We start from the raw sequence: 27,569 nt of genomic DNA, 5'->3' as shown, positions 1-27,569 counted from the left end.
TTAATGGCTACAGACTTTTTCTGGATTATCCTTACCTCTAATTTTAATGGCTACAGACTTTTTTGGATGATCCTTACCTCTGATTTTAATGGCTACAGACTTTTCTGGATGATCCTTACCTCTGATTTTAATGGCTACAGACTTTTCTGGATTATCCTTACCTCTGATTTTAATGGCTACAGACTTTTTGGCTACAGGGTCATCCCTGACCCATTTTCCTCCTTCTTTCACTTGTTCTAACACCTCACAGGTCAAGGTCCCAGCATCTGCCTTGTGTACATCTACAAACAATCAAAACAAACATCTATCCTCTGAAACAGGACTGCAAAACGACTGCAAAACGTGTACTATATATGCATGTGTTTCTCACCGAAAGCCGAAGATATTTCTAGAATTACAGATGTATTGAAAATATCTGGAGTATCAATATTTGGAGTTTAACCCACTTTTATATGAAAATTTTAAACTTTTACTTTAGCCATATCTTTTGAAAAGTAGACACCAGTACATTTATACTTCACATATGTAATATTTGTTGAAAGACCTTTCATTTCGATTTTTCGCTAATATGAAATGTGATTTTGACATAAATATTTGATATTAACATTTTCTTCCTCAAATTTCATTCTAGAGATTTAAATCACATTATCTTAAACGTATTTGCATATCAAATTCTTTTTTTTTTTTTCCTTTGCAAGATATAAAGAAAAGAGTCAAAAAATTGAATATTCTTATCCTTATTACTTAAAAATATTCACAAATATAAAAGATATAGTTGCAAATCGTAATTATAAACAGTTTCGCTTCAGTAGATCAAAGCAAAATATTGACCGTTAAAGAGTTATACATGAAAGACTTTTGTCCCTTTTAATCCTCTAATTTGTCCCTTAAGGGTTAGGGTTAGGGTTAGAGTCCCTTTACGTACTATTAAATGAAAGGGACATTCATTTTGAAATATTTGTGTTCAACAACTATTCAGAAATTTATTTTTGTTTTCTTTATACAGGAAGTTTCACAATGTATGTCACACATCTAAAGACAGACAGGTACAATGTAAATGACAATAAAAGCTACAAATGTACATATATGTAAGAGTGATGATTTATTAATTAATTTCTCATTAATTTATAAATATCAAATAATTTTGTATTCTGTTTGTATATATTTTTTATTTCAGCTTATTAGATAAGAGTATGGTCATTCAGGTGTAACAGACAATGCAACCCTGTTATTTGCCTTCAGGGATATGATTAAGGTCCTGGCCATAAGTTCTATAAGTCATTTATTTCTATTGGGTTTTAGTTTTGTGTTCTTGTGTTTTATTGGTTTGTCAAATTCCCTCCAAATGTTCTTGGTTTTTCTGGTCACTCTTTGTCCAGATTGTTTGTAGAGAGGTGCTATTTATTTTGGTTTGACAAATTTGACATTCTGACTGTGACTCTCTTCATCTTCTGGTAAGCTAATATTTATTTACTAACTTTAACATATCTTTAATATAAAGTTCATTAAATGTGAAATCTGTAATTCCTGCAATATTAATTTCCATAGCACTTTTGCACAGTAAGACAGATTTTTACTTAGTTATTAGCAGTAAAGTTAAAGGTATTTTATGATCCAGATAATATGTACATATGTGTTTTATGATCAGAGAATTATATAAGGTTTATAATAATTTATAGTTATCATCTGGACTCCCAGCCTTGTACTACTTGTATGATATTTAGCCATGGGTGCTTGCCTATTCCCTCAGAATGGTTGTTTTTATGATTTATTGTTTATTAATAAAAGGTATATAATGTCAATGAAGATATTATAGCTTTAATAGTAATATATATTTTGTTGTAAAGTATTTTAATTATATGCACAAAGTGTAAATTCTAAGAGAGTATTATATTATATGTCAAGATGTGTAATGGATGTAAGAGTTACCTCCCTTTATGCAGCATTGTGTATAATATTGAATTGTGCATTTATGATTTTATGATATTCTCAATATTGTTATTATTTATTTCAGGGCAATATTAGATGTAATTATTTCCACTACAATTAATAAACAGTACGAACCCTGACAGGCGTTTTCATTATTACCATCAACCCTGTTACAAATTTGGCGCCCACTTTGGGACCCTTGGGACAGACAGTGAGACCCTCTCTGCAACAACCAGCAGCCTTACACCATTTCTGATATCCATAGTGAACAGTCTACCTGACCAGTGTCCGTACCATAGTGTAGATCCTATTCACGGATGGACGGACTGTGATGTGTGATGTATGCGTACCATATGTTACGATGATGTAGTGACAGTGTCGTGAGTGACTGCATGTAGTACCGGTACATACATATCCTTCGAGATTACCACTGCGGGATACATATCCGTCAAGACCACCTTTGGACAATTTGGTGACTCATTATTCATTCTTTGTGTTATTTGTGTTTTGTGCTTTGTGTTTAGTGCCATATATGGTGTGTATTTTCTACAAGTGATTTTATCAGCTGATTGGTGAGTGTTACTGTTAGAATTGTTTACCTGTATACTAAGAGCTCTATAATTATTTTTTTTCTTTTCTTTGCTTGCAAGCCTATTGTATTTTTGAAATTTACATATTTATTGGGTACCCTTGGTATTGAAAATTTTTGATTAATTTAGTTTTAAGTGTAAAGGTTAATTTTAAAAGTTTGACAGCTGAGTGCCAGATTGGTTAGTGAGGTATCACAAATTCACATATCCAGAGATCCAGGTACCCTTGAATTACTAAAATTTGAGTAAATTAATTAATAATACTATCTCTTTTGACAGTGACTTTTTGACAAAAATATATTACAGACATATCAGTTGAATTAGTTGATTCAGTTTTTCTGGTATAATAGATCAAGTGTTAGTATTTGTGTACAGGTGAATTATATCCTTTGGTTCTTAGTTGTGCAGTTTTCAGAGTTGTTGGAGGGTTGATTTAAACAGGTTTTAACATTTTAACAGTCTCTATTATTATATTTGCTCGTTTTACTGATAAGTGTAGTGCCCACCTTATACTTTATTGGTTTTCATTTATTTAGTACTTAATTTACATCGGGTTCGTCCCGCAATTTGATCGAGATCGGTTTCTTTTTCCGATTGCGCATTTCCGATCGAGCTCGAAATCCCCGTTATTTATTTTGACCGGAAGTAAGTTTAGACAACGTGATTTGGTAAACAAATATTGAAATTTGCCTTATTTTCATAGTGTTTGTTGTTCATTATTCATTTAAAGTCATTTGAACTACAGCTACAAAGGTATTGGAAGTTATTATCTCTTTCAGGTAATTATTTTGCGTCAAATTTTCTTTATTTCAGCCTTTGAATTTCAGTCAGCTGATTTTTGATTTCATTCAGTAGAACATATCATTATTCATTCGTTGAAATATCTAGTATTCAATTGAAATATATCTTGAGTTTATTTGAAAAGCATTCATAGTCATACATATTTATTAGGAAAACTACCTATCAGCGATATTCATTCATTTTAAATATTTGAAACAAGCCCATTTTATCAGTTTATAGTTCTGTCATGAACTCCCACCTGTAAATAATACTTTGTTATTTGTTACTCCCCCATGATTAGTTCATGCTGAACTACCCTCCTTTTCTGATTATATTTTTGTTTATTTCATCATTACTGTACAACATGCCGAAATCCGAAGGAGACGCAAGTGTAACAGATACTTCACCTGAGACAGAAGCTGATAAAGGAGCTACGGCTAGCGAAGTATCAGAGAAAGAGTGGAAAAGTCTGTATGCCACGTTGGAGAAAATGAAGATAAAACCAGACAACTTCACATCATGGTTAGCTTCACAGGAAGAACAGCCACAGGTTAAGAAGGAACTGAAATTTCCTACCACACAAGCAACCACACAAGCACCAACTTTGCCACCACCGTTACCTACCGGCTCTTACTATAAGGCACCCTTGAGGATCTCTGTGTTTTCTGGTGATGAAAAGGACTCATATGAACTGTGGAAGTATGAGCTTGTTTGTCTCATGAAAGAGTCTCATTCTGTAGAGTCTATTCTTCAAGCCATCAGACGGTCCGTCAAAGGGGAAGCAGCCAAAGTCATCATGAGATTAGGTGTAGGTGTAAGTGTGCAAGAAATCCTGTGTAAGTTGGACAGTATTTATGGAAACGTATTGGAGAAAGAGGATATTTAAGCTGAATTCTACAGCGCAAAACAGAAGGATGATGAGACTTGTTCCGCATGGAGTTGCCGTCTTGAGGATATTTTGTGCAAGGCGATGAAGATGGGTAAAGTTCAGAATAGTGCAGCAAATGAGATGCTTCGCACTATGTTTTACAAAGGACTCAGACACGACTTGAAAGATATTTGCGGACACCTGTACCATTCGATCAACGACTTCGACAAGCTACGGGTGGAAATCAGGAAAATAGAGACTGAACACCCAGCCCAAGGAAAAGTGAAGTCAAAGCCAGCAATTGCAAAAGCAGGAGTATCTCAGCCTGAGACAACATGCACTTTGGAAAGTAAGTTTGAAGCCCTGCAGGCTCAAATTAATCAGCTGAAAACGACACAAAAATCTTACTACAATCCACCCTCTTATGGATCAAGTAACTACAGAGGTAGACATCTCTATCAGAGATGAAGAGGACAGTTCTCAGGTCGCGGTAGAGGTTTTACTCCCAGAATGCCTGAACCAAGAGTCACTGATGTTGATTTAGGACAACAGATGCCTCGGAGGAGCGGTAGTATTATCTGTCATAAATGTGGCCAGGAGGGCCACATCGCAGTTGGTTGTCGAGTAAGGGTAGACCACAGGAGGAGTTTAAACTACAGATGGCCGAATCCTGGGGACAAGGGTCTGGCCGACAACACCGTGGTCCCATCAGCTCACAAATAGTAGGGACAGCTATTGAAGTACAGGTGGCTATAAATGGAATATCATGTTTGGCATTACTCGATACTGGTGCAACTGTTTCTACAATATCCCAGTCATTTTATACAACACATCTGCAGGGAATGACAGAGCTGTATCCATTAGATGAGCAGATAGATATTGAGTGTGCAGATGAGCAGATGATGCCTTACATGGGATTTTTTGTAGTAGACTTAACCACTTATGGACTTTCATCTCTTGATGTATTGAAGCAGTGCTTATTTTTGGTTGTTCCTGATAGCAAGTACAATTCACGAGTACCAGTACTTTTAGGTACTAATCTACTGGATAATCTGATGAAGATTACAAAGTCAGAGTATGGTAACAGATCGCTACAGAAAGCGGACATACACACTCCTTGGTATTTGACGTTCAGATGTCTTACCTTGAGGAACAGACAACTAGAGAGAAACAGATTAGCGGTACTGAAGTCAGCTGAGTCATCCAGAATCCTTATTCCACCGAACGGAAAGGTATTGATAAATGCCTACATGGATAAGAAGATTCCATATCAGAGAGTGCTGACAATGATTCATGCTACTTCAGGTTCCTGCATTCCTTCAGATCTGGATATTACTCCCAGTCTACATTATTATGATTTTGAGAATGCCACTCATGTACCCGTTGAAGTCAACAACGTAACAACTCGGACTGTGTCTGTTGTACCTAAGGCGCTGTAATGCGAAATGCAGCCGGTTACATTAGTAGATCTACCATCTACCAGCTCAAATGCACCATGTAGATTGGACACTATTTTGGAGAAGATCAACTTATCTGATACTTTGTCTGAAGAAGAGAGACAGAGCTGCGAGAGGATCATAAGTGAGTATCAGAATGTTTTCTCCACTGGATCTACAGACATTGGTACAACGAATGAAGTATTCCATCATATTGAACTATCTGATGCGACACCATTCAAACAGCGTTATAGGCGTATACCACCTGCCATGATAGAAGAAGTGAGGACACACATTAAAGAGTTGCTTGCTAGTGGAGTGATAAGACCTTCCCACTCACCATTCTCATCTAACGTTATATAAGTAAGGAAGCATGATGGTACATTGAGAATGTGTGTTGACTACCGGCAACTGAACTCACGGACAGTCAGGGATAACTATGCGTTACCGCGGGTTGATGAGATCCTGGATTCCCTGTCTGGTAATCGCTTCTTCACTGTCCTCGACATGAAATCTGGGTATCACCAGATAGAGATTTTAGAGGAGCACAAACAAAGGACAGCCTTTACAGTTGGTCCGCTAGGCTTTTTCGAGTTCAACAAAATGCCCTTTGGACTTGCGAACGCTCCGGCGACTTATCAGAGACTACAAGAGCAGTGTCTTGGAGACCTTCATTTAAAAATGTGTTATATATATATCTTGATGGTGTTATAATCTTTTCCAGGACAATTGAGGAACACCTTGACCGCCTCAGACTTGTTTTTGATAGGTTTAGTAAGTTCGGACTGAAGCTGTCTCCTAAGAAGTGTCATTTCATGATGAAAAGGGTCAAGTACATCGGACATATCATTTCAGAGGACGGGGTGCAGGCCGACCCAGAAAAGGTAAGTAAAGTTCTAAACTGGCCTAAACCTAAGACTCCTGAAGAGGTTAGACAATTTCTTGGATTTTCAGGATATTACAGGAAATTTATACATGACTTCTCTAAGATTGCGCGTCCCTTGATAGACATTATGGCCACTGGTAAGAAGTCGAGAGGAAAAAAGGCACTTCCTTCAAGTTGGCATTGGGGACCAGATCAGGATGCTGCATTCAACAGACTTAAGGAATGTCTAACAGCAGCCCCAGTTCTAGGATACCCTGATTTTAGAAAACCCTTCGAACTTCACACAGATTCTAGCCTCAGTGGACTCGGAGCTGTGTTATATCAGGATCAAGACGGAACAAAGAGAGTCATTGCCTATGCCAGTAGGGGTCTAACAAAGTCGGAGAGGAATTATACCATTCACAAGCTGGAGTTCCTTGCTCTTAAATGGGCAGTTACAGAGAAATTGTCGGATTATTTGACTGGAACTAATTTCTCTTGTTTACGGACAACAATTATGTCACTTACTTGCTGACTACGGCCAAGTTAGACGCCACTGGACACAGATGGATAGCTGCATTATCCTCGTATAACTTCAGTATCACCTATAAACCAGGTAAGTCAAACATAGATGCTGATATTTTGTCTAGGTTACCAGCACAGACAGAGACGCTTGATGCTGAAGCTGTTCGAGCCATTACAGACTCAGGAGAAAAGCAGCCTTATATCCAGACACTCCCTGTTTCACCTGCTGTTTACCAACAGTTGCAGATACCTATAATAGATGACAATGGCAGTCATATTGATCTGAAACAGATCCAGAAGGAAGATCCATACATCACATCTGTCATAGAGTATGTTAGAGAAGGAAAAAGACCGCCAAGAAACTCAGCAAGGTGTGAAGCAGAGGCAATTCTACACCAGAATTATAAGAAGCTGAAGTTAGAGGATGGTATACTTGTACGAGAAACACAGAGAGAGGGTACTACTCAGAAGCAGTTTGTTGTGCCATGTAAATACAGCGAAGTGATACTGCAACATTTACATAACAAAATGGGCCACCCTGGAAGGGACAAGACAACAGCATTGGTTCGAGAACGATTCTACTGGCCGAGAATGTATGCAGATATTTCCAAGTGGATAGATGAATGTGGGAGATGCATCAAGTTTAAGACACCAGACAATCAGAAGGCATCTTTGGTCAACATTGTAACAACAGGGCCACTAGAATTAGTCTGTATGGATTACATGACCTTAGAACCATCCAAAGGGAACATACAGAATATCTTAGTGATGACAGACCATTTTACGAAGTTTACCATCGCCGTACCCACTAGGAACCAAACAGCAAAGACAACCGCTGATGCCATCTACAATGAATTTATTGTCCACTATGGAATACCACAGAAACTACATTCCGACCAAGGAGCAAACTTCTGTAGCAGCATTATAAAAGAACTTTGTCAAACATTTGGAATTTCTAAGTCTAGGACCACACGGTATCATCCTATGGGTAACGGAATTACTGAAAGGTTTAACCGAACACTCATCTCTATGTTAGGAACTTTAGACCCAGTGCAAAAACACAACTGGAAGAAATACATCAGTCCATTAGTTCAGGCCTACAACTCAACGATTCATGACTCTACAGGATACTCGCCATATTTCCTTATGTTCGACAGAGACCCCATTTTACCCATAGACCTTTTATTCGGAATTGACAGAAATCAACCAGCAAAATCAACTTCTTCCTATATACAGAAATTGCAGAAGAATCTCCAAAATGCGTAGCAACAAGCCCTCAAGAATTCTCAAGGAAGACAGAAGTTATATTATGACACCAAAGTAAGAGGAAGTACTCTAAAAGAAGGAGATAGAGTTTTGATCAAAGTTGTAAAATTCGAAGGAAAACACAAAATTCAGGACAGATGGGAAGATCATCCATGCATAATCATAGGGCAACCTAACAGTTCAGTTCCTGTCTTTAAGGTGAAAAGAGAAGATGACCAAGGACGGACTAGGACTTTGCACAGAAACCTATTACTACCTATTGGGTCCAAGCTCGCTTCACCTGTTCCTGCACCTAGGCGTAAACGTTCAGGGAAGGATAGACAAGACAGAAACAAGACAGAATCAAAGTGATACTGATGATCTAGACAGCGAGTATTGTTTCAGCACAGTAAATCACACAGTGCCATTGCAACATACGCCCGCTGTGGATGAAGGTCAGAATGCTTTCACTGTTACTGGTGACGATCAGGAAGGTGAGGAGCACCTGGAGGATGGATCAGGGGAGGACGCTTCCAGTCAGACTATTGATGCATCTGATGATCCAGAGTCCAGCGCAGTTGATGATGCTGATGATGCACATGACGAGAGCGCAGTCAATGACGTTGATGACGCACATGACCAGAGCGCAGTCGATGACGCACATGATGAGAGTGCAGTAGATGATTCAGATGATGATCTGAATACTACCAGTGTAAATAGTCCTGAATTTGAAGACGATGAAAAGAAATGCCCAGAAGATCAGGTAGAATACGGAAGAAACCAGGTTGGATGGGTGATTTTATTTGCAAACAACAGGTTTTAGATTGGACGAAGAAGGCAGAATGTTTAAAAGAAATGGCGTCTGAATTAAAAGGTATGGACGAAGAGATGTCAAAGGTATTTTTGAAAATGATTACAGAGAAATTTTAATTTGTACTATATTCTGGTTTTAAAGATTATTTTTCAGCAGTTATCGAGGTAAGCCTCCTTTAAATGACGTGGAAGTCATTTCAAAAGGAGGGGGAGTATGTAAGAGTGATGATTTATTAATTAATTTCTAATTAATTAATAAATATCAAATTATTTTGTATTCTGTTTGTATATATACTTTATTTCAGCTTATTAGATAAGTAGATAAGTATATGGTCATTCAGGTGTAACAGACAATGCTACCCTGTTATTTGCCTTTAGGGATATAATTAAGGTCCTGGCTATAAGTTCTATAAGTCATTTATTATTATTGGGTTTTAGTTTTGTGTTCTTGTGTTTTATTGGTTTGTCAAATTCCCTCCAAAGGTTCTTGGTTTTTCTGGTCACTCTTTGTCCAGATTGTTTGTAGAGAGGTGCTATTTATTTTGGTTTGACAAATTTGACATTCCGACTGTGACTCTCTTCATCTTCTGGTAAGCTAATATTTATTTACTAACTTTAACATATCTTTAATATAAAGTTCATTAAATGTGAAATGTGTAATTTCTGCAATATTAATTTCCATAGCACTTTTGCAAAGTAAGAGAGATTTTGGAAGTCAGATTTTTACTTAGTTATTAGCAGTAAAGTTAAAGGTATTTTATGATCCAGATAATATGTACATATGTGTTTTATGATCAGAGAATTATATAAGGTTTATAATAATTTATAGTTATCATCTGGACTCCCAGCCTTGTACTACTTGTATGATATTTAGCCATGGGTGCTTGCCTATTCCCTCAGAATGGTATGCTATTGTTTTTATGATTTATTGTTTATTAGTAAAAGGTATATAATGTCAATGAAGATATTATAGCTTTAATAGTAATATATATTTTGTTGTAAAGTATTTTAATTATATGCACAAAGTGTAAATTCTAAGGGAGTATTATATTATATGTCAAGATGTGTAATGAATGTAAGAGTTACCTCCCTTTATGCAGCATTGTGTATAATATTGAATTGTGCATTTATGATTTTATGATATTCTCAATATTGTTATTATTTATTTCAGGGCAATATTAGATGTAATTATTTCCACTACAATTAATAAACAGTACGAACCCTGACAGGCGTTTTCATTATTACCATCAACCCTGTTACATATACCTTTTACGTATCATTTTGATAAGCATATATTCAAAAAAAATTGAGTCAGAAGTATCCAACATTCTCTACTTCAGTTACTATGGCAGCAAATCCTAAAATGTTATTCTCCGAGTGTTTTCCCAATTTTATCCGATATAACTAAAGAGACTAATGCTTAGAAATTTCTGACCACTGTTTTGTAAGTTTCACAGGATACATGAGACTTTTCTTGTTTTAAAAATGTATATTTGGCTTTTTATAACCTCCAAAGTGCATATCTATTTTTAGTAAAAGTTGTATTTAAATAAATGTGTCGTTTCAGAACTACCAGTGTGTGTTGGTGTTCACTTCTTTCGCTCCTCCTTTTAGTCAATTTTGCAAATTTTAACCGGTTCTGAACGTCAATTGGCTTTGAATGCTGAAACCTTGACTATGCAGACACACATAACTCAAATTTAAGATTTCTAAACAGTCTATATACACATTGTTACAATCCATTTCATTAAACTCAGATCTAACTTTCATGAGGTATTCTCAATGATTGACTTCACTTTGATAGTGTTCTCATCTCTTCTCTATTTTTTTTGGGGGGGGGGGGTCGCAGGAGACATGATTTAATTGTCTTTTATCTTTACATTATAATGTACATGTTGTAGTTCAAACTGTCTAATTATTTTTTAGATATGAAAACTAGACAGCAATATCTGGTCTGGATAATTTTCCTCATCACACTCATACAATATTTGTGATATCATTCTTATCATAAAGTTTGCTGCAAGTTGTGCACCATTTTGAGAACAGCTGAAATTATGACATCACTGATTTAGTCGTCAGTTACTTAATGGTATATCATAATTTTCCCGATACTTTGCAATATCATAATTTTTTATCAATATGCTTACCTATAGTGCATGTAGTGTTGGTATTTTTGGTATCATGCTCAATATTCAGATTATGTCCATTTAGATGTGTGACATATATTGTGAAACACCCGTGTATAAAATATTAATTTAAGTCAGTCCATCAATTCTTTAATGGAGCCATTTTACAAAAACTGAAAGAGTGTGTATTGTTTTAAACATTATTTCGGCCATCCTTTGTTCAGTATTGCTAACCAAAATATTCCCTCTTTTCGAGTTACAAAACGTCAAAAATTTAGCAGTCTGGCCCCTTGTGACCGGTAAATACGCAACATTTGATTGAAATATTCTTAAAAGATATTGTTGCAAATCGTTAAGATAAACATCTTTGATTAATTAATGTATAATAAAATATTGATTCCTAGAAAGTTCTAGTTAAAGGACTTTTGGTCTCTCTGAGTCCACAATTTGAGGGGTCAGTCCGCTTATCTAGCTTGATATCAATCGAAAGTCCTCAGTACCCCCTTGCTTGTCGTAAAAGGCGACTAAATGGGGCGGTCCTTCGGATGAGACCGTATAAACCGAGGCCCCGTGTCGTAGCAGGTGTGGCACGATAAAGATCCCTCCCTGCTCAAATGCCATGAGTGCCGAGCATATGCCTAAATTTGCAGCCCTTCACCGGCAATGGTGACGTCTCCATATCAGTGAAATACTCTGGAGAGGGACGTAAAACAGTAAACAATCAATCAATCAATCAATCGAAAGTCTTGTGATTCTTAAGATTTATGTTCAAAGCCTTTTAAAAAATTCCACTTCGCTGAGGAGATATTCTAAATGAAAATATTTTTAAAAGGTTCACCCCGAGAAGTCCTTAAAACGGCCATTTTGCAGAAGTCGGGCGACATATAGTGATTGTACACATGAAAATGCTTTCCGGGCTACTGGACATTTGCGGAATACAGTGTACAACGGACTTCAGACTTCGGACTTTAAATAAGGGGGAGCATCTCAAGGTGTAGAATTTATAAATCACATTTACGTTTGAATAAATAATGCAATAGCATTTGATATTATGGTTGTTAATAAACATGATACTTCCGCGACATTTATAAATAGGATATAAGGAACACTTGGATTACATTATGTTTCAGTTTCTTTGCAGTCGGAACTCGCATCGAAAATGTGTTTTCATTTTTTCCCTTTCTTACATCTTTATTTAATTATTCTTTATACGAATTTTATTATTAAATATTTGACTTTCAAGATTTTTCAGTTTTACAAATTGTTTTCTATATACCTATTTTAACACACATACACCCCCCCCCCCTTCCGAAAAAAGCGAAAAGGTTGTGCCCTAATGTACAAATCTATATCGAATTTGAAAGAAATAAAGAGTGATATGTACATTTGACTTAGCTGGAAACATGATGCAGATTCCTGATCTACTCAGCTTTCTCAGATTTATACCAATTTCAATTACCTGGTTCAATCCATTTCAATAAGCAAGGCTTATATACAGACTTAATATCAGAACTTAAACTCTAATTTGGCTAAATAAAATTAGGGTACAATACGTTAATAAAAAAGACAGTTGATCCCACCCTCTCACAAGCACACACTTTTTGGCACAGTACTTGTATAGGAGTGAAACTACATGTATCTTAAGGACAAACGCAATGTACCTTACCAACTGATAATTTTTCAAGATATTCTAAATGTAAACTTATAATACCAATATATGTTCTTCGACAAAAAATCAGCATGGCATGCCAGGTGTTTTGAAAAGATATCAAATTTTGAAAATCTTTGCATTATTCAAAGAAAAATTGTACAAAATTACAAGACATAAACTCCAGATTTTTTTTCATCAAAAATTGTTTAAGAAATGGTGTACAAATCCATATATAGACACTAAAAATATTGGACACAAAGATATGCAATATACCGAATATAGTTCTTTGTGCATGCAGGGCGTAAAACATCCCTTATTTAATAAGGTTTATTTACAGTGTATCACACTGATCAGAAGTTGTACCTTCAGTTTGCAAATTAGAAACAAATAAAATGTAGAGTTGAAATATAACGTCTGTACAATTCATTTTCTGAGATTGTTGTTGTTTGTAGTTCATGTTTGATGCTTTTCAATTTAATAATGCATACAAAAATATAAGTTATTTCGAGACAGTTTAATGTTCACGAATATATTCTTTGCAAACTTTCTAATTAAACCAATCAAAATACGAATTTCAAAATTCTTCGATTTAATTTTTTCATAGCTATCAGAGGCTTAAAGATTTTCAGATGATTTGTTATAAATTTATATTTTTCAATTTTTTAAACCGCTCCCTTAGAAAAGTCCGCCTTTAAATGTCTGAAGTCCGAAGTCCGCTGTTCGCTGTATGCTATTTCGCAAATGTCCGTTTCTCGGTGATGGCTGAGACAATTTTTCTCTCTTTATCTGCCTTTTTCAATATGGAATACATAAAGTGAATTTCCCTGAATGTTAGAGCGTTAATGGATATGATGAGAGAAATACATTATATCAATGGTTTAATGATAACAATACTGCGGTATAGCTATAAATTTTCTACAAGAGACGCGCTTTTGCAGAAAAAAGTATTTGCCATAGAAATCATCCATCTGTTGTACACGATAGCCAAAAAATATTTCCCACCAAAATCAAACGTTTGCAGCACGCTTCTTAAACAAGTAAGACAATTCACATTTTGTACTTAGATCGTAAAGAGCCTTGATTTTTTATATACAAAAAGAAATCTGACATTGAAGTAACAGTTTTAATGAATAAGCTGAGTATGACCAATGCTCGGTGGACGACGGTTAATTTTTAACTTTCTTCTTTTCCTTTTCCATTTTAATGAGTAAATCATGGTTTTATATTCTAAGAAGAAGAAGTTTATGGTTTGACCAAATCAGGAAACCACAATATTGTAATAAATGGGTGTTTTAAATTGCCACAAATTTAGTTAAAAAATCATCTACCTGTAATGCGATAAAAAACTTTCGTGTCTGTTGTCACAGTTGCATCTGTCGTCCTAGTTGCCGGTAATAGGGTGTGTAAACATATGTGTTTACGGCGAGTCTTTTTTCTGTGGCGATAGAAGTTATTTTCAAATGGGGAACTGCAAGGAGGATGCTTAGCATTTAATTTGAAAATGTTAAACAATATGCGATGCATGAAAAACAAATTGTAATTTAATGTCTTACATTCGAAAATTGGTACATATGTATATTTTGTTCAGAAATTAGATAGAAAAAATAGGCAGTTATAGGATTTCCTTCAGGCACCTCACATAAATAGCTAGATTGTTTGCAATGACCAACACATTGTATGGAGTAATGTTTGGACATAAAAACGCATCATGTCTCATTATGTTGACAACGTTGTAAGCTCTCGCTCATTGAACATACGAAGCTTGATAAAATATATTGAGTTGTTTCTTTGAAATTTAAAAGCGAGCACAATGTTTGCAAAGAAAGGTCCATTGCATATGCTATGTCTATCATCGCAAAAAAAGTGAGAGCCCCCCCCCCCCCCGAAATCCTATGTTTGTTTTTCAGAATAGTGCAAAAGATTCCAAAATTTTTCCTTACTAAGTACGTGATGGAATATGTACTACAGGCACGTAGCATCTTTTTTGAAAGGGGGGGGGGGGCAACTTGAGAAATTTCTTTTTTTTTTACTTATCTAAAAAAAGGTGACAAGCAAAAAAAAAACAACAACAACAAAAACAAAAAAAAAAAAAAAAAAAAAAAAAAAAAAAAAAACAAAAACCGAAAATTAACAATTTCCCAAACCCGAAAATCCTATTTCGTGAGGGGAGGGGGGTAGTGGGGGGGTAGAAGTGACCAACTTTTTTTAAGACCAACTTCCTTTCATTTCAATTTTTTCCTATATTTCCTTGCTATCAATATAATGTGATAAAACGCTGGGGGGGGGGGGGGGCAACCATCTTTTCAATGAACATTTTCTAAGTAAAGGTAATGTTGAGAAAAAAGTGGGGGGTTGGGCAGGCCCCCCTGCCCCCCCCCCCCCCCCGTTGCTACGTGCCTGTACTAGCCTTATAAGACCACTTGTTATAAAAAAAAAACATTTGGTTGCCCTCTCTCCCGATCTTATTTTTTTTGACATCCCATTACACGATATTTTTTTCTTTTTCTTCCGTCAACAATTATGTTTCTTTCTCACCTATAAATACGGACCCAATAATTTTTCCCTGAGTTGGGAGGAACACCAAACGTCATTTTGAAGATGGTATAAAATATTTAATTATGTTGATTTTTTTTCTTTACTTTGTAAAATTTTAATTTTGACAATATGGGCAAATAGAATATTTTCGTCACAAGTACCTGCATGACGTCATTTTCAGATTGTGACATCACAAACAAGGAGCAAAACTTCAGCATTAACTTATGTTTGGCTGTTTCTAATCTGAATTGTGGTTTTGTAGATATAGGGATAGTTCGCGAACTTTTTAATCACCACTCGTACTAGTAGGTATTAAAACAAGGTCATTCATATCGATTATACATGTATGTGTCTAATTTCTTTGTGTTTCATTGGTGATAATTAAAATTTGATAGATAATATAGTAAGTTATCTGTGGCAAATAACAAACTCTTAATTTTTTTTTTTTTTTTGCTCATTTATCCTTACCTGAAATCAAAGAGTTTAAGATTTTTTTTATATCAATACATACACTATTTAACAACTGTTCGATAAAAATACTAAATATTTACATTATATATATATATTTTGCATATAAAATGAATAGAAGTCTATTGCATTCAAAACACCATAACACAGACAGGGTGCCAAGAGGTTAAAACATGCGTTTTAGTTTGACGTCATAATCGTTGAACGCCGAGGAAATGCAACGTCACAAGCGAAAATCAAAACATCACGTTCAAATTGACCAGAAGTTGTTACGTTGGCTGATCCATTAAATGTAGCTTACACGAAGGATAATAAATAGATTTTTAAATAAAAATCACATTTACAGTTAAGGTAGAAAATTTGTTTGCACACACCGTTGCAGTTATGAATCTATATCACTCAAAAAATAATGATTCATTGCTTAAATAAATTATTTCAAGCCACACTATAACACCATTCCTCTTTTAAAAGTGTTCATATTATTATGTTCCCCAAACGAAGTTGGGGAACATATTGTTTTTACTCTGTTTCTTATTATTATGTTCCCCAAACGAAGTTTGGGAACATATTGTTTTTACTCTGTTTCTTATTATTATTATTATTATTCTTTTTTCTTCTTATTTCTTCTCCGGTACTTTTTTGTCCGCGAGTGTTCTCAGAAACTGTTCACCCAACTGAGCTAAAACCTTTTTAGGGTTAATAGGTGTGTTGTGTAGGTGTGCGGAACGAAGGTCATTTTGCGCGCATACGCCTGCACGTGCGGGCGCGTGAAATGACTGAAATGACTAATATATTTAATATAGCCATAACTTTAACATTTTCCGATGAAATGCTTTGAAACTCATTATATAAGGATATATTAATAGGGTAGATAATGTGACACTGTCAAATTAGCAAGAACTCACGCGCATTTACGTGCGCTTCGCTCTGATTGGCTGAAACAAAAATCTCAATATCTTTTCCGTTTTTTGACGAAATGGTATGAAATTTAAAATATAAGCATACTTTAAGATGTCCTACAACATGATGTATAACATTTGTCATGAAAGCATGCGCATGCACGTGCGCTGCAATCTGATTGGCGTAAACTTCAAATGGCTGTAACTCCCTTGTTTTTCAACCAACCACGATAAGATTTAGAACATACACAGACACAATAGACTCCTATAAGAAGTTATGGTCATCATGCACATGCATGCACGCGCATGCACGTGCGCTTTGCTCCGATTAGCTGAAACAAAAATCTCAATATCTTACTTGTTTTTTGACAAAATACTTTGAATTTTAAAACATAATCATACCTTAATACGTCCTAAACTATGATATATAAAAGTTTTCAAGAAACCACGCCCATGCACGTGTGCTGCGATCTGATTGGCCTAAATTTAAATGCCTATAACTTTTTTGATTCTCAACAAAACAGGATGAAATTTAGAATATGAATAGATATGACGGATTCTTACATTATGCTACTATCAAACTTGAATGCAAGGACTTGCATGCACGTGTGCGCGCGCAATGCGTTAAATGACCGATTTACTTGATATAGTCGTAATTTTTTTTATGAAACGTTTCAAAATTCAAAGAATAGAAACACATTAAAAGTGTAGTCACGATGATATAGCTTTCATGCATTGCACCTTCGCGCGCGTGCAATGATCAAATGACTTGTATACTTGATATGGCCGTTACTTTTATATTTCTTTATGAAATGCTTTGATGACCTTGACCTTTGACCCCTTGACCCAAAGGTCACAATCCAGCTCAAGTTCGTAGATGTATTTACAAACTCACTTTAACAAATGCTTAGAATAAAAAAGTCAACCCCCCCCTTCTCCTTAAAAAAAAAAATCAATAACAACGTAGAAAATTTCTCTGAAACTCGATCAACACCTGGGATCGACATAAAATTTCACTTAAGGTGCAGAAAAGACTTCATAGAAAGTTTCCTGAAAGTTTTACGGTAAGTCTCTAAAGTATATAGAAATTATGAATTTTTACGGCAAAAATTACAAATTCTGTCGTGTTTGAAATTTAAGTGCAGACGAACAAAGATATGATATAAACCTTTTAAAGCCTATTTCTCCAGATGTCGTTAATAGCATTCAATTCTACTGATATGAATTAATATTTTAATACCAAGCATTCTTCTTTTATTTCACCATTGAAATTTATCTGAATTTTTTTTAGAATTACACAATCCCCAGAAATAGCGAGTTTCGGTATATTAAAAAGCAATACACGTTTCTTTCCAGTAAAACCTCACGTGTTTGAATTCATGAAAAAATATTGATAAGGGGGTGTTAAACAATACCTGTCACATTAGCTGACACCAAAAAACCAGGGTACGTACACGACATTTTCTGATTTATTTGCATATGCAAACAGGGCTACCCTCAAATCCACGTGTTTTCCATGTCTTTATAAACATCACAAAAGCACCCCAGGAAGTAGCCTCCTATGCCCTGGAGAAATAGTTCCTGTCAAAAAACTTTATTTATTTATAGAGTAGATAAAATTTCCTAGGCACAGGTACCAGAGTTGTCAAACTGGCCTGGAAGGAAATTAAAAAAACTCTCAAAAGAAAGGAAAATCGGCTTAATGTATGGACCTACAATTGACTAAGTTCCTTTTGATTGGTCAATTACCGGTGTGGTACCCCTAGTCGCCTTGAATCCAGTCCTGTCTTTCTGAAGAAAACCAACTCCGAGCCCGATGTAAAAATCTTAGTAGAGAAATGAGAATTTGAATTTTGCTGCCTTATTATGTTCCCCAAACGAAGTTTGGGAACATATTGTTTTTACTCTGTTTCTTATTATGTTCCCCAAACGAAGTTGGGGAACATATTGTTTTTACTCTGTTTCTTCTTATTATTATTCTTATTCTTATTATTATTTTTCTTCCTGGGAAAATTTTGTCCGCGAGTGATCTTGTAAACTACACATCCGACTTAGGTGAAATCTTTGTAGGGTAAGTAGACATGTTATGTAGATTTGCGGAATCAAGGTCATTTTGCGTGCACGTGCTTGCAAGAGCGCGCACGTGCAAAACTTAAAATAACCAATATATAATGGATATAACCGTAACTTTTCTATTTTGTGACGAAATGTTTTGAAGCTTATAATGCAAGGATATATTAGTAGTATGCACAAGATGACATGGTCAAAATAGCAAGATCGCACGCGCATGCACGTGCTGCTTCGCTCTGATTGGCTGAAACTAAAGTCTCAATATCTTTTTTGTTTTTTGATAAAATCATTTGAAATTTTGAACATAGTCATACATTAGGGAGATCTACAGCCTGTAATATAAGATTTATCATGAAAGCATGTGCATGCACATGTGCTTGCAAGAGCTCGCACGAGCAACACGATAAATGTCCAATATAATTGATACAGACGTAACTATTTGAATTATTGATGAAATGCTTTGAAACTCATATTATAAGTATATATTAGAAGCATAGACAAAATGACATGGTCAAAAAAGTAAGATCTCACGCGCATGCACGTGCGCTTCGCTCTGATTGGCTGAAACTAAAGTCTCAATATCTTTCTTGTTTCTTGTCATAATCGTTTGAAATTTTGAACATAGACCAACATTATAAAGATCTACAGCATGATATATAAGAATTTTCATGAAAGCATGCGCATGCCCGCGTGCTGCAATCTGATTGGCTGAAACTTTAAATGGCTATATCTCCTTTGTTTTTTGACAAAATGCTTTGAAATTTAAAACATAGCCATGCATTAGGATATCCTACAATATGATTTAGAAAAAAAAATCATGAAATCACGCGCATGCACGTGTGTTGCAATCTGATTGGCTTAAACTTGAAATGGCTATAACTCCCTTGGTTTTCAACCAAACTGGATGGGATTTAGAATATAGATAGATATAAAAGACTTCTACAAGAAGGTATGGTCATCATGCACATGCACGCACGTGCGTGCATTTGGAATGAGTGAAATGAAAAATACCCTTGAAAGAGTGATTTTTCTTACTTTTGGACTGAATGCTTTAATATATTGTATAGTAAAATATGTAGATAGTGTAGACAAGATGATATGATCATAACGCACATGCATTCACATGCGCACGGGTGCAATGCTAAAATTTTAATATAATGGTATCCTTCTGAGAAAACGTTTTTAAAGTCAAAAATGCACAGACTTTTTCTTATTTAATGAAGCTTACAGGGAATATGGCACCAAAAAGGAGTTGGGGAGCGTTTGGGGAACATCTGTAACGGTTCCCGTTACAATTAGCACTAGTTATTATTCTTATTATTTTTCTTCCTGGGAAAATTTTGTCCGCGAGTGATCTTGTAAACTACACATCCGACTTAGGTGAAACCTTTTTAGGGTAAGTAGGCATGTTATGTAGATTTGCGGAATCAAGGTCATTTTGCGCGCACGTGCTTGCAAGAGCGCGCACGTGCAAAACTTAAAATGACCAATATAAAATGGATATAACCGTAACTTTTCTATTTTGTGACGAAATGTTTTGAAACTTATAATGTAAGGATAAATTAGTAGTAAGCACAAGATGACATGGTCAAAATAGCAAGATCGCACGCGCATGCACGTGCGCTTCGCTCTGATTGGCTGAAACTAAAGTCTCAATATCTTTTTTGTTTTTTGATAAAATCATTTGAAATTTTGAACATAGTCATATATTAGGGAGATCTACAGTCTGTATTATAAGATTTTTCATGAAAGCATGTGCATGCACATGTGCTTGCAAGAGCTCGCACGTGCAACACTAGAAATGTCCAATATAATTGATACAGACGTAACTATTTAAATTATTGATGAAATGCTTTGAAACTCATATTATAAGTATATATTAGAAGCATAAACAAAATGACATGGTCAAAAAAGTAAGATCTCACGCGCATGCACGTGCGCTTCGCTCTGATTGGCTGAAACTAAAGTCTCAATATCTTTCTTGTTTTTTGTCGAAATCCTTTGAAATTTTAAACATAGGCATGTATTAGGATATCCTACAATAAGATGTATAGCAATTATCATGAAAACGCGTGCATGCACATGCGCTGCAATCTGATTGGCTTATGCTTTAAATAGCTATAACTCCCTTGGTTTTCAACCAAACAGGATGGGATTTGGAACATAGATAGATATAATGGACTTCTACAAGATGGTATAGTCATCATGCACATGCATACACGTGCGTGTACGTGCACTGCAATCTGATTGGCTGAAACTTTAAACAGCTATAACTCCCTTGGTTTTCAATCAAACGGGGTGGGAATTAGAACATAGATAGATGTAGTGGACCTCTACAAGAAGGTATGCCATCATGCTCATGTATGCACGTGCTTCTACGTGAAATGAGTAAAATCAAAAATACAGTTTAATGAGCGTATTCTTTTTATACTTTTGGATTAAATACTTTAATATTTAGTATATTGAAATATATAGATTGTATAGACAAGATGATATGGTCTTTACGCACATGCATTCACATGCGCACGCGTGGAATTCTAAAATTTGAATGAACTTGGTACTTTCTGGGTAAATGTTGTTAAAGCCTCAAATGCATAGAGTTTGTCTAATTTAATGAAGCTTACAGCTAGGGAATGTGGCACCAAAAGGAAGTTGGGGAGCGTTTGGGGAACATCTGTAACGGTCCCCGTTACAATTAGCACTAGTTTGAAATATTTTGCAACTGTAATTCTCTTCTACATTTAAAGATTGTTATGTCCCTCCATATTAAAAAGAGGTCTGGAAAACAAAATTCTGTGCTAAAAATAGACCACGTGCTGCTATCCAAGAACTACTTTCATGGTTCTTTACACTCTTTTTGAAGACAACGGTACCTTGTTTTGAACTTGAAATTATCATTTAGAAGTGCAAAATTTTCACAACAAATGGTTGTAGAGAGAACATAAATGCACAGTTTGAACATTTTTTTGGATTTTTTAAGGCTCTGCTGAATTCTGTAGCTGCGCAGTTCTAAAGAGTATATCAAAAGCATTTTTCTGCAAAAGTATAGATTATATATATACACAACATGCATTCAGTTATGCATATTTATTGTATCTTTATCATAAGGACTTAAAATTTGATCAAAATATAATGTATTTTAGCCATTTGAAGAAATGTTTATATTTTGTTCTAACTGCACTAAAGGTGGCTGGACATCCCCCTTAAGGAAAGGTATGAAAACGCACCTATACGCATCTCTTCGTATCTTGGCATAAAATTCAATAAAAACTCTGCCATCAACTACGATTGATCTATCGTGACGTGCGTAACTGACCGCACGACAGTGGGAACGCAGCATAAGGAGTGTGTTGCAGAAACTCGCGATTATTTCCTCCGTATCAAGAGGGACATTTAAATACTCTCGTTATGTCTAAATATAGATACAGCTACGTAGAGGACTATGTTTACGGCGGGTATTTCCTGCTTGATACAGCAAAACACTTTCGTCATTTTGCACGAAAAAGGTTGGAACAACAAAAAGCACAATGGCTAAAGCAGCATTTTGAAGATATACTGTAGACAAAACTGCGTCCCATAATCACACTGTTTGTGCTACATCCAAGGCATTTCATTTGTTTCTAACTAAGCAACCAGAATTATTCAAAATTGCAATAACTACCGTATGTTAAAAATAAATTATTTAAACATTAAAGTAACTTTATTATCTAAGGCTAAACTAAATAAATCATTAGTTCTGTATCACAGCATATCAAGCAACACAATTTTAATCCTGCATTTCTCATATATATAGTTATTATTCGATTAACTTCTTGACATTCCCCTCCCCACTTCTCTTTCAAAATGTATATAATTTCATTGCACTATACCATTACATAGTTATGGGAAAAAATAACGAAAAACGAAAAAAAATACGCAAAAATAATCCATTCCAGGATTCGAACCCATTCCCTGTAAAAGTTCTAATGGGGAGCCCGCCAGCATATCCACTAGACCACTTCGGACACGATGGTATTTCAGTGCTATTTAATGTACACATTTTGCTTTTCGTTTGGAGAATAATTTTTATTCATTTTTTGCGTTTTTCAAAATTGTGCCTATTTGAAACAAATTCGGAAGTGGCAGTTTTGAAGAAAAATCCTGCCTCTTTGTGTATATATCAAAATTATTCTGTTTCAGAACAATGGGGATTTCACATTTAATGGCAAATTAGAAGTCAATACGCAGCTCCAAATATTGTTTCTGGTTGTGCTTTATATATTTTTGCATTTGAAAAAAATCAATACGAGTTTCTGCAAAATAAAAATTCTTCATTTAATCTGCTACACATTAAGGGAAAATTACAAAAGAACTGCAACACCCTCTTTGATTGATACATGGAAAGCAAAAAAAAAAAAAAATAGAAAAACAAGGATCCACATGGTGTGACGGAAACGGAATACAAAAAAGTAGGATAGATTTCGGTACTTTGATCCTTCCTGTAATTGTTCTCTGTTTCCTTTGAACACTCGATCGGATATAAAAGATTTTGTGGCCTATTAAGGGTCTTCTTATTTGTAAGTAAAACTTTTCCGGAACGGATCTGTCCATCTCTGCTAACGGTCAGTTCACACACACGTGCTACTTTCCAGCTTCCACGCGGAAGTTCATCTTTAACCAACACCACATCTCCAATCCTTGGTTGCTTACTGTGTTGAATTCTTCCTTCCTTCAATCTGTATGTTGTTCTTTTTCGCAAGCTCAGGAGATAGTCATCTCGCCAGGATTTCGAAATGGCATGTTTTTGTCCCTTCTTCCATGTCTATAATAACTTCTCAGCACTGCTGATGTTAGGTAGATACTTTGTATCCTCTGTAACTTCTTCTTCATTATCAGGAATACCAATTTTAGGATTCAGTGTCAGGAAGTGGGCTGGTGTGAGAGTAATGTTAGAATTTATGTCAACTCCCACATAAACTTATGGCCTTGAATTAACAACTGCCTCTGTCTCTGCTAATAGAGTTCTTAGTTGTTCACTTATAACACACGGTTTCCAAATAGTTTTCCGTAGGCATCTCTTCACTTCTCAAATGAGACGCTCGCAAATGCCTCCCATCCATGGGGTTAGTTCGACTATGAACTGCCACTTGATATCTTCGTTTGCGATATAACTCTGCACATCTGGATCCCTGTCTGTTGACGTCCAAATTTTTCTAGCACACTACTTGCCAATTAATTTGTGAAGCATTGTCAGAGATTAGTTCTTTCGGTTTTCCCCATCGAGCAATGAATCTTCTTAAGCCAAGAAAGAACTCTTCAGTTGACATATCTTGCATAAGCTCAAGATGGATACCTCTGGTGACTAAACATGTGAAAAGGCACACCCACACTTTCTTGGTCTCAGTGTCTATTTTCACATAAATAGGGCCGAAGTAGTCTACACCAGTGTAAATAAATGGCGAAGCCTCATTCACTCTCTTCTTTGGTAAGGGTGGCATTACAGGCATTCTGTATGGTCCAACTTCATATCGCTTGCATATACTACAATTCTGCATTACTCTTCTCACTTGAGAACATCCTTGAGGAATCCAATATGTCTGTCGGATTAAGGATAGTGTCTGAGATATTCCAACATGAAATGATTTTCTGTGGTACATGTAACTGTTTATGAGTAGATCTGTCACATGATTTTTCTTTGGCAGTAAAATTGGTGTTCTAGCTCCTTCAGTCAGGTGGGCAGCTCCAAGTCGACCAACGCATCTTATAATTTTGTCTTCATCCAAAGTGAGTCCTAGTTGGTTAACTACTAGTAAGTTAAGCCTCTTTCCTTCTGTTAAAGCATTCTTTACCTCTCTATAGTTCTGATTTTTGATACTCCTTATCCAAAGTATCTTTGCCTCACTCAGTTCTGGTGCAGTCAATGAACCAGAGAATGACTTTTCCTTCTTAAGTCTGCTGATGAATCTCAGTATCCATGCTGATACTCTAACTAACTTTGTGAAAGATGAAAAGTGATTGTCGTCTATGCCGAGGGGGTTATTACATTAAGCAGGAGTCTCCGAGCATCCGTGAGGACCCTCCCCCACTAACAGTTTGGTTTCATACAACACTCTAGGTTTCTTGTACTCTGACGCAATAGCTTCACTGTGATTTTCACTCGGAAATGGATTCCATATCGGCCACTGACTTTTGCTCTCTTTCAGCCATCCTGAGCCATTCCACCACTGTCTGTTTTCTTTCAATATTTCCACTGTATTACCTCTGGTAGCAATATCTGCTGGATTGTCAGTAGAAGTCACATATTGAAATTCAAGGTCACTGCTCTTCTGAATTTCCTTCACTCTGTTTTCCACAAAAACTGTCAAGGGCTTCTTAGTCTTTATCCAGTGTAAAACACACTGCGAGTCTGTCTAGAGTATTTATTCACACACTGTTAATTTTAGTTGACTCTGGACGATGTTTAGACTCCTTACTCCAATTAGAACTGCTAGAAGTTCAAGACGAGGCATGGTAATTGTTTTTGTCGGTGCTAGACGAGTCTTAGAAAATACTAAGTTGCTGATGCTTGAATTGGTAGTTGTCCTCTGAAGGTTAATGGCAAATGCTTTTGCAGATGCATCACAAAAACACAAAAGTCTGTAAGACACCTCTCCTGATAGTCCTGTATATCTTGGAATCTGACACCTTGGAATTTCTCCTAAATCTGCTCTTATCTCTCTCAACTGCTTTATACTTTAAACATGGTTATTTTCGCCCCGTGATATTTTCGCCTTTTTGCATTCAACAATCTACATCTCTATCTTCTGCTCAACTTACTTCCTATTTTCTAAACAATACTAAAGATAAACAAACGGACAAAAACGGAAACGGACTAAAAATACACTATAAACTCTGACCTGACAAAAACGGACACATAAACAATTACACTTATGAGATACATACAATAAAAATTTCAGAAAATCACAATAAAATAGAAAATGAATAGTAAATTAAACATTGTTAATGTTAACACATTCACAACAGTTCGCAGAATTTCATTATAAGCTATTACAAAATCTACTTAATAATTACAAAAATGTTCAAAAATGGAATAGAAATGTATCGAGTAAATGTTCGTTTTGTGAATCACTTGAAGATACAAAACACCAATTTTTTTTATTATAGAAACGTAGAAATGATTTGGGCAAATCTAGAACACCGTCTGAATCTGAATATGAAAATGGAAAAATATTTTATTGGGATTTTTATGTGAAGAAAACAAAACTACTATTTTACTGATTTATCTATTATCTTACATAACATTTTTATATATAAGATAAAAATGAAGCTAAGATATGAAAACAGAGAAGAAAATATAAATGATATTTTGTATTACATGTATGTAAATGCAAACCTCATGTATCAAAATGAGATTTATAAAAAATTAGATGTAAACCTTATATATAAATGGTTTTATGATATTTCGATAGCTTTGTGATAATGATAGTCTGACTATCTGAAGGGGTCTGTCCTTCAGTAGTGCTGCCATGTGGGGGTAATTATTATGGACTATGTGAGGTGAAAGATTTACCCCCATGGCAGCGAAGCTATAATATTATTATTTATTTTTTATTTGTTCTTGCAAAAACAAATATTTATACTGTAAACCAACTTTTATTCGCGACGATATTATTTCGCAATTTACCAGGGATAAAGTAATTTTCGCGATCAAGCTTTAAGTACCGGATCGCGGCGAGAAATATTCGCGATGACGAGGCTGTCGCGAACGTTGCGAAAATTTCTCGCACGCGAATAAAAGTTGGTTTACAGTATCAAGAAATTCAAATCATAGAGAGGATTTAGAGAATAAAAGTTGTCTGCATTTGAGAATTCAATGCTTAAATATTGCATATTTTTTGAAGTTATATACATGTGAAAATCAATAATTGTCGATTCAAAATTATACATTAATACACTGGCAACTTAAAATTATTATTCAATGAATTAGGTAACCAACGTGCGCTTACATATAGAAGAAAGTGTTTCAACGTTTAAAAAAAATTATTTGGAGAGTGTAGACGTCTGTAACGTCATCGATACTATTTCCTCTTTATCTCGAAAATTCTTTGCTCATCGCTCATATGTATAAATCAGAATTATCTTTCTTTGCCTATTATATATAAAGTAATATCTTAAGATAAAAATAACTAAATGGTAAGCTTTTTGAGTTTTTCAGTGTTTATTAACATTTTAAAAGTGAATTTTAAGAATTGTATGATTCAAAAAGACTTCAGCAGAAATTAGCCTTCATTCTCATTATTTAATGGCAAAACTTTATCAAAGACATCTATATTTCTAAATTATGCATTTTTTTAGAATTCCGAAAATTATCTTTGATCTTACTTTTGATCTTTTTCTACTCTTTCACATTACCATCCTCTTGAAAGGAAAACTTAGAAATAAACCTGATTTCATCTAAGTTTTTTCATCCCTACCTGAAAAAGGTATTTCATTCAGTTTCAGAGAACATATGCATTTTGGAAACTCACCCAGTAAGGTAAACTCCAAGCTGATGTTGTTTGCCTGAGGGGAGAGCACACTACAGGCATACTTGTTTGTCATAGAGGGCTCCTCGAATTCACAGAGACTGGTCAGCTGGCGGTTATTGTGGTACCACCTGACCTTGAGCGTACTGATAAGTTCAAGGCTAGACAGCCCGGGTATGTTACACAGGGCCTTCAGATTCTCTCCCTTGTTTAACATGGCTGATGTCGGGGATAGTGAGACGGTATACTCCTGAGTCTGAGTCAT

At 35.4% G+C, this 27,569-nt stretch overlaps 1 protein-coding gene across 1 annotated transcript; it reads right to left on the bottom strand.

Annotated features, from left to right (window-relative positions):
* Nucleotides 1–27,569, bottom strand: LOC134233177 (uncharacterized). The gene is made up of 2 exons (XM_062715166.1): nt 27,308–27,569; nt 1–281 (listed from the first exon to the last, which is right to left on the bottom strand). Exons 1-2 carry the CDS (start codon nt 27,567–27,569, stop codon nt 1–3), a joined length of 543 nt encoding a protein of 180 aa, XP_062571150.1.

This window comes from Saccostrea cucullata, unplaced genomic scaffold, assembly GCF_032062105.1.
Source record: "Saccostrea cucullata isolate Sc308-1 unplaced genomic scaffold, CSIRO_AGI_Scuc_v1 ctg4249, whole genome shotgun sequence".
In the NCBI taxonomy this organism is placed as follows: Eukaryota; Metazoa; Mollusca; class Bivalvia; order Ostreida; family Ostreidae; genus Saccostrea; species Saccostrea cuccullata.
This window is presented reverse-complemented; position numbering and strand designations above follow the sequence as displayed.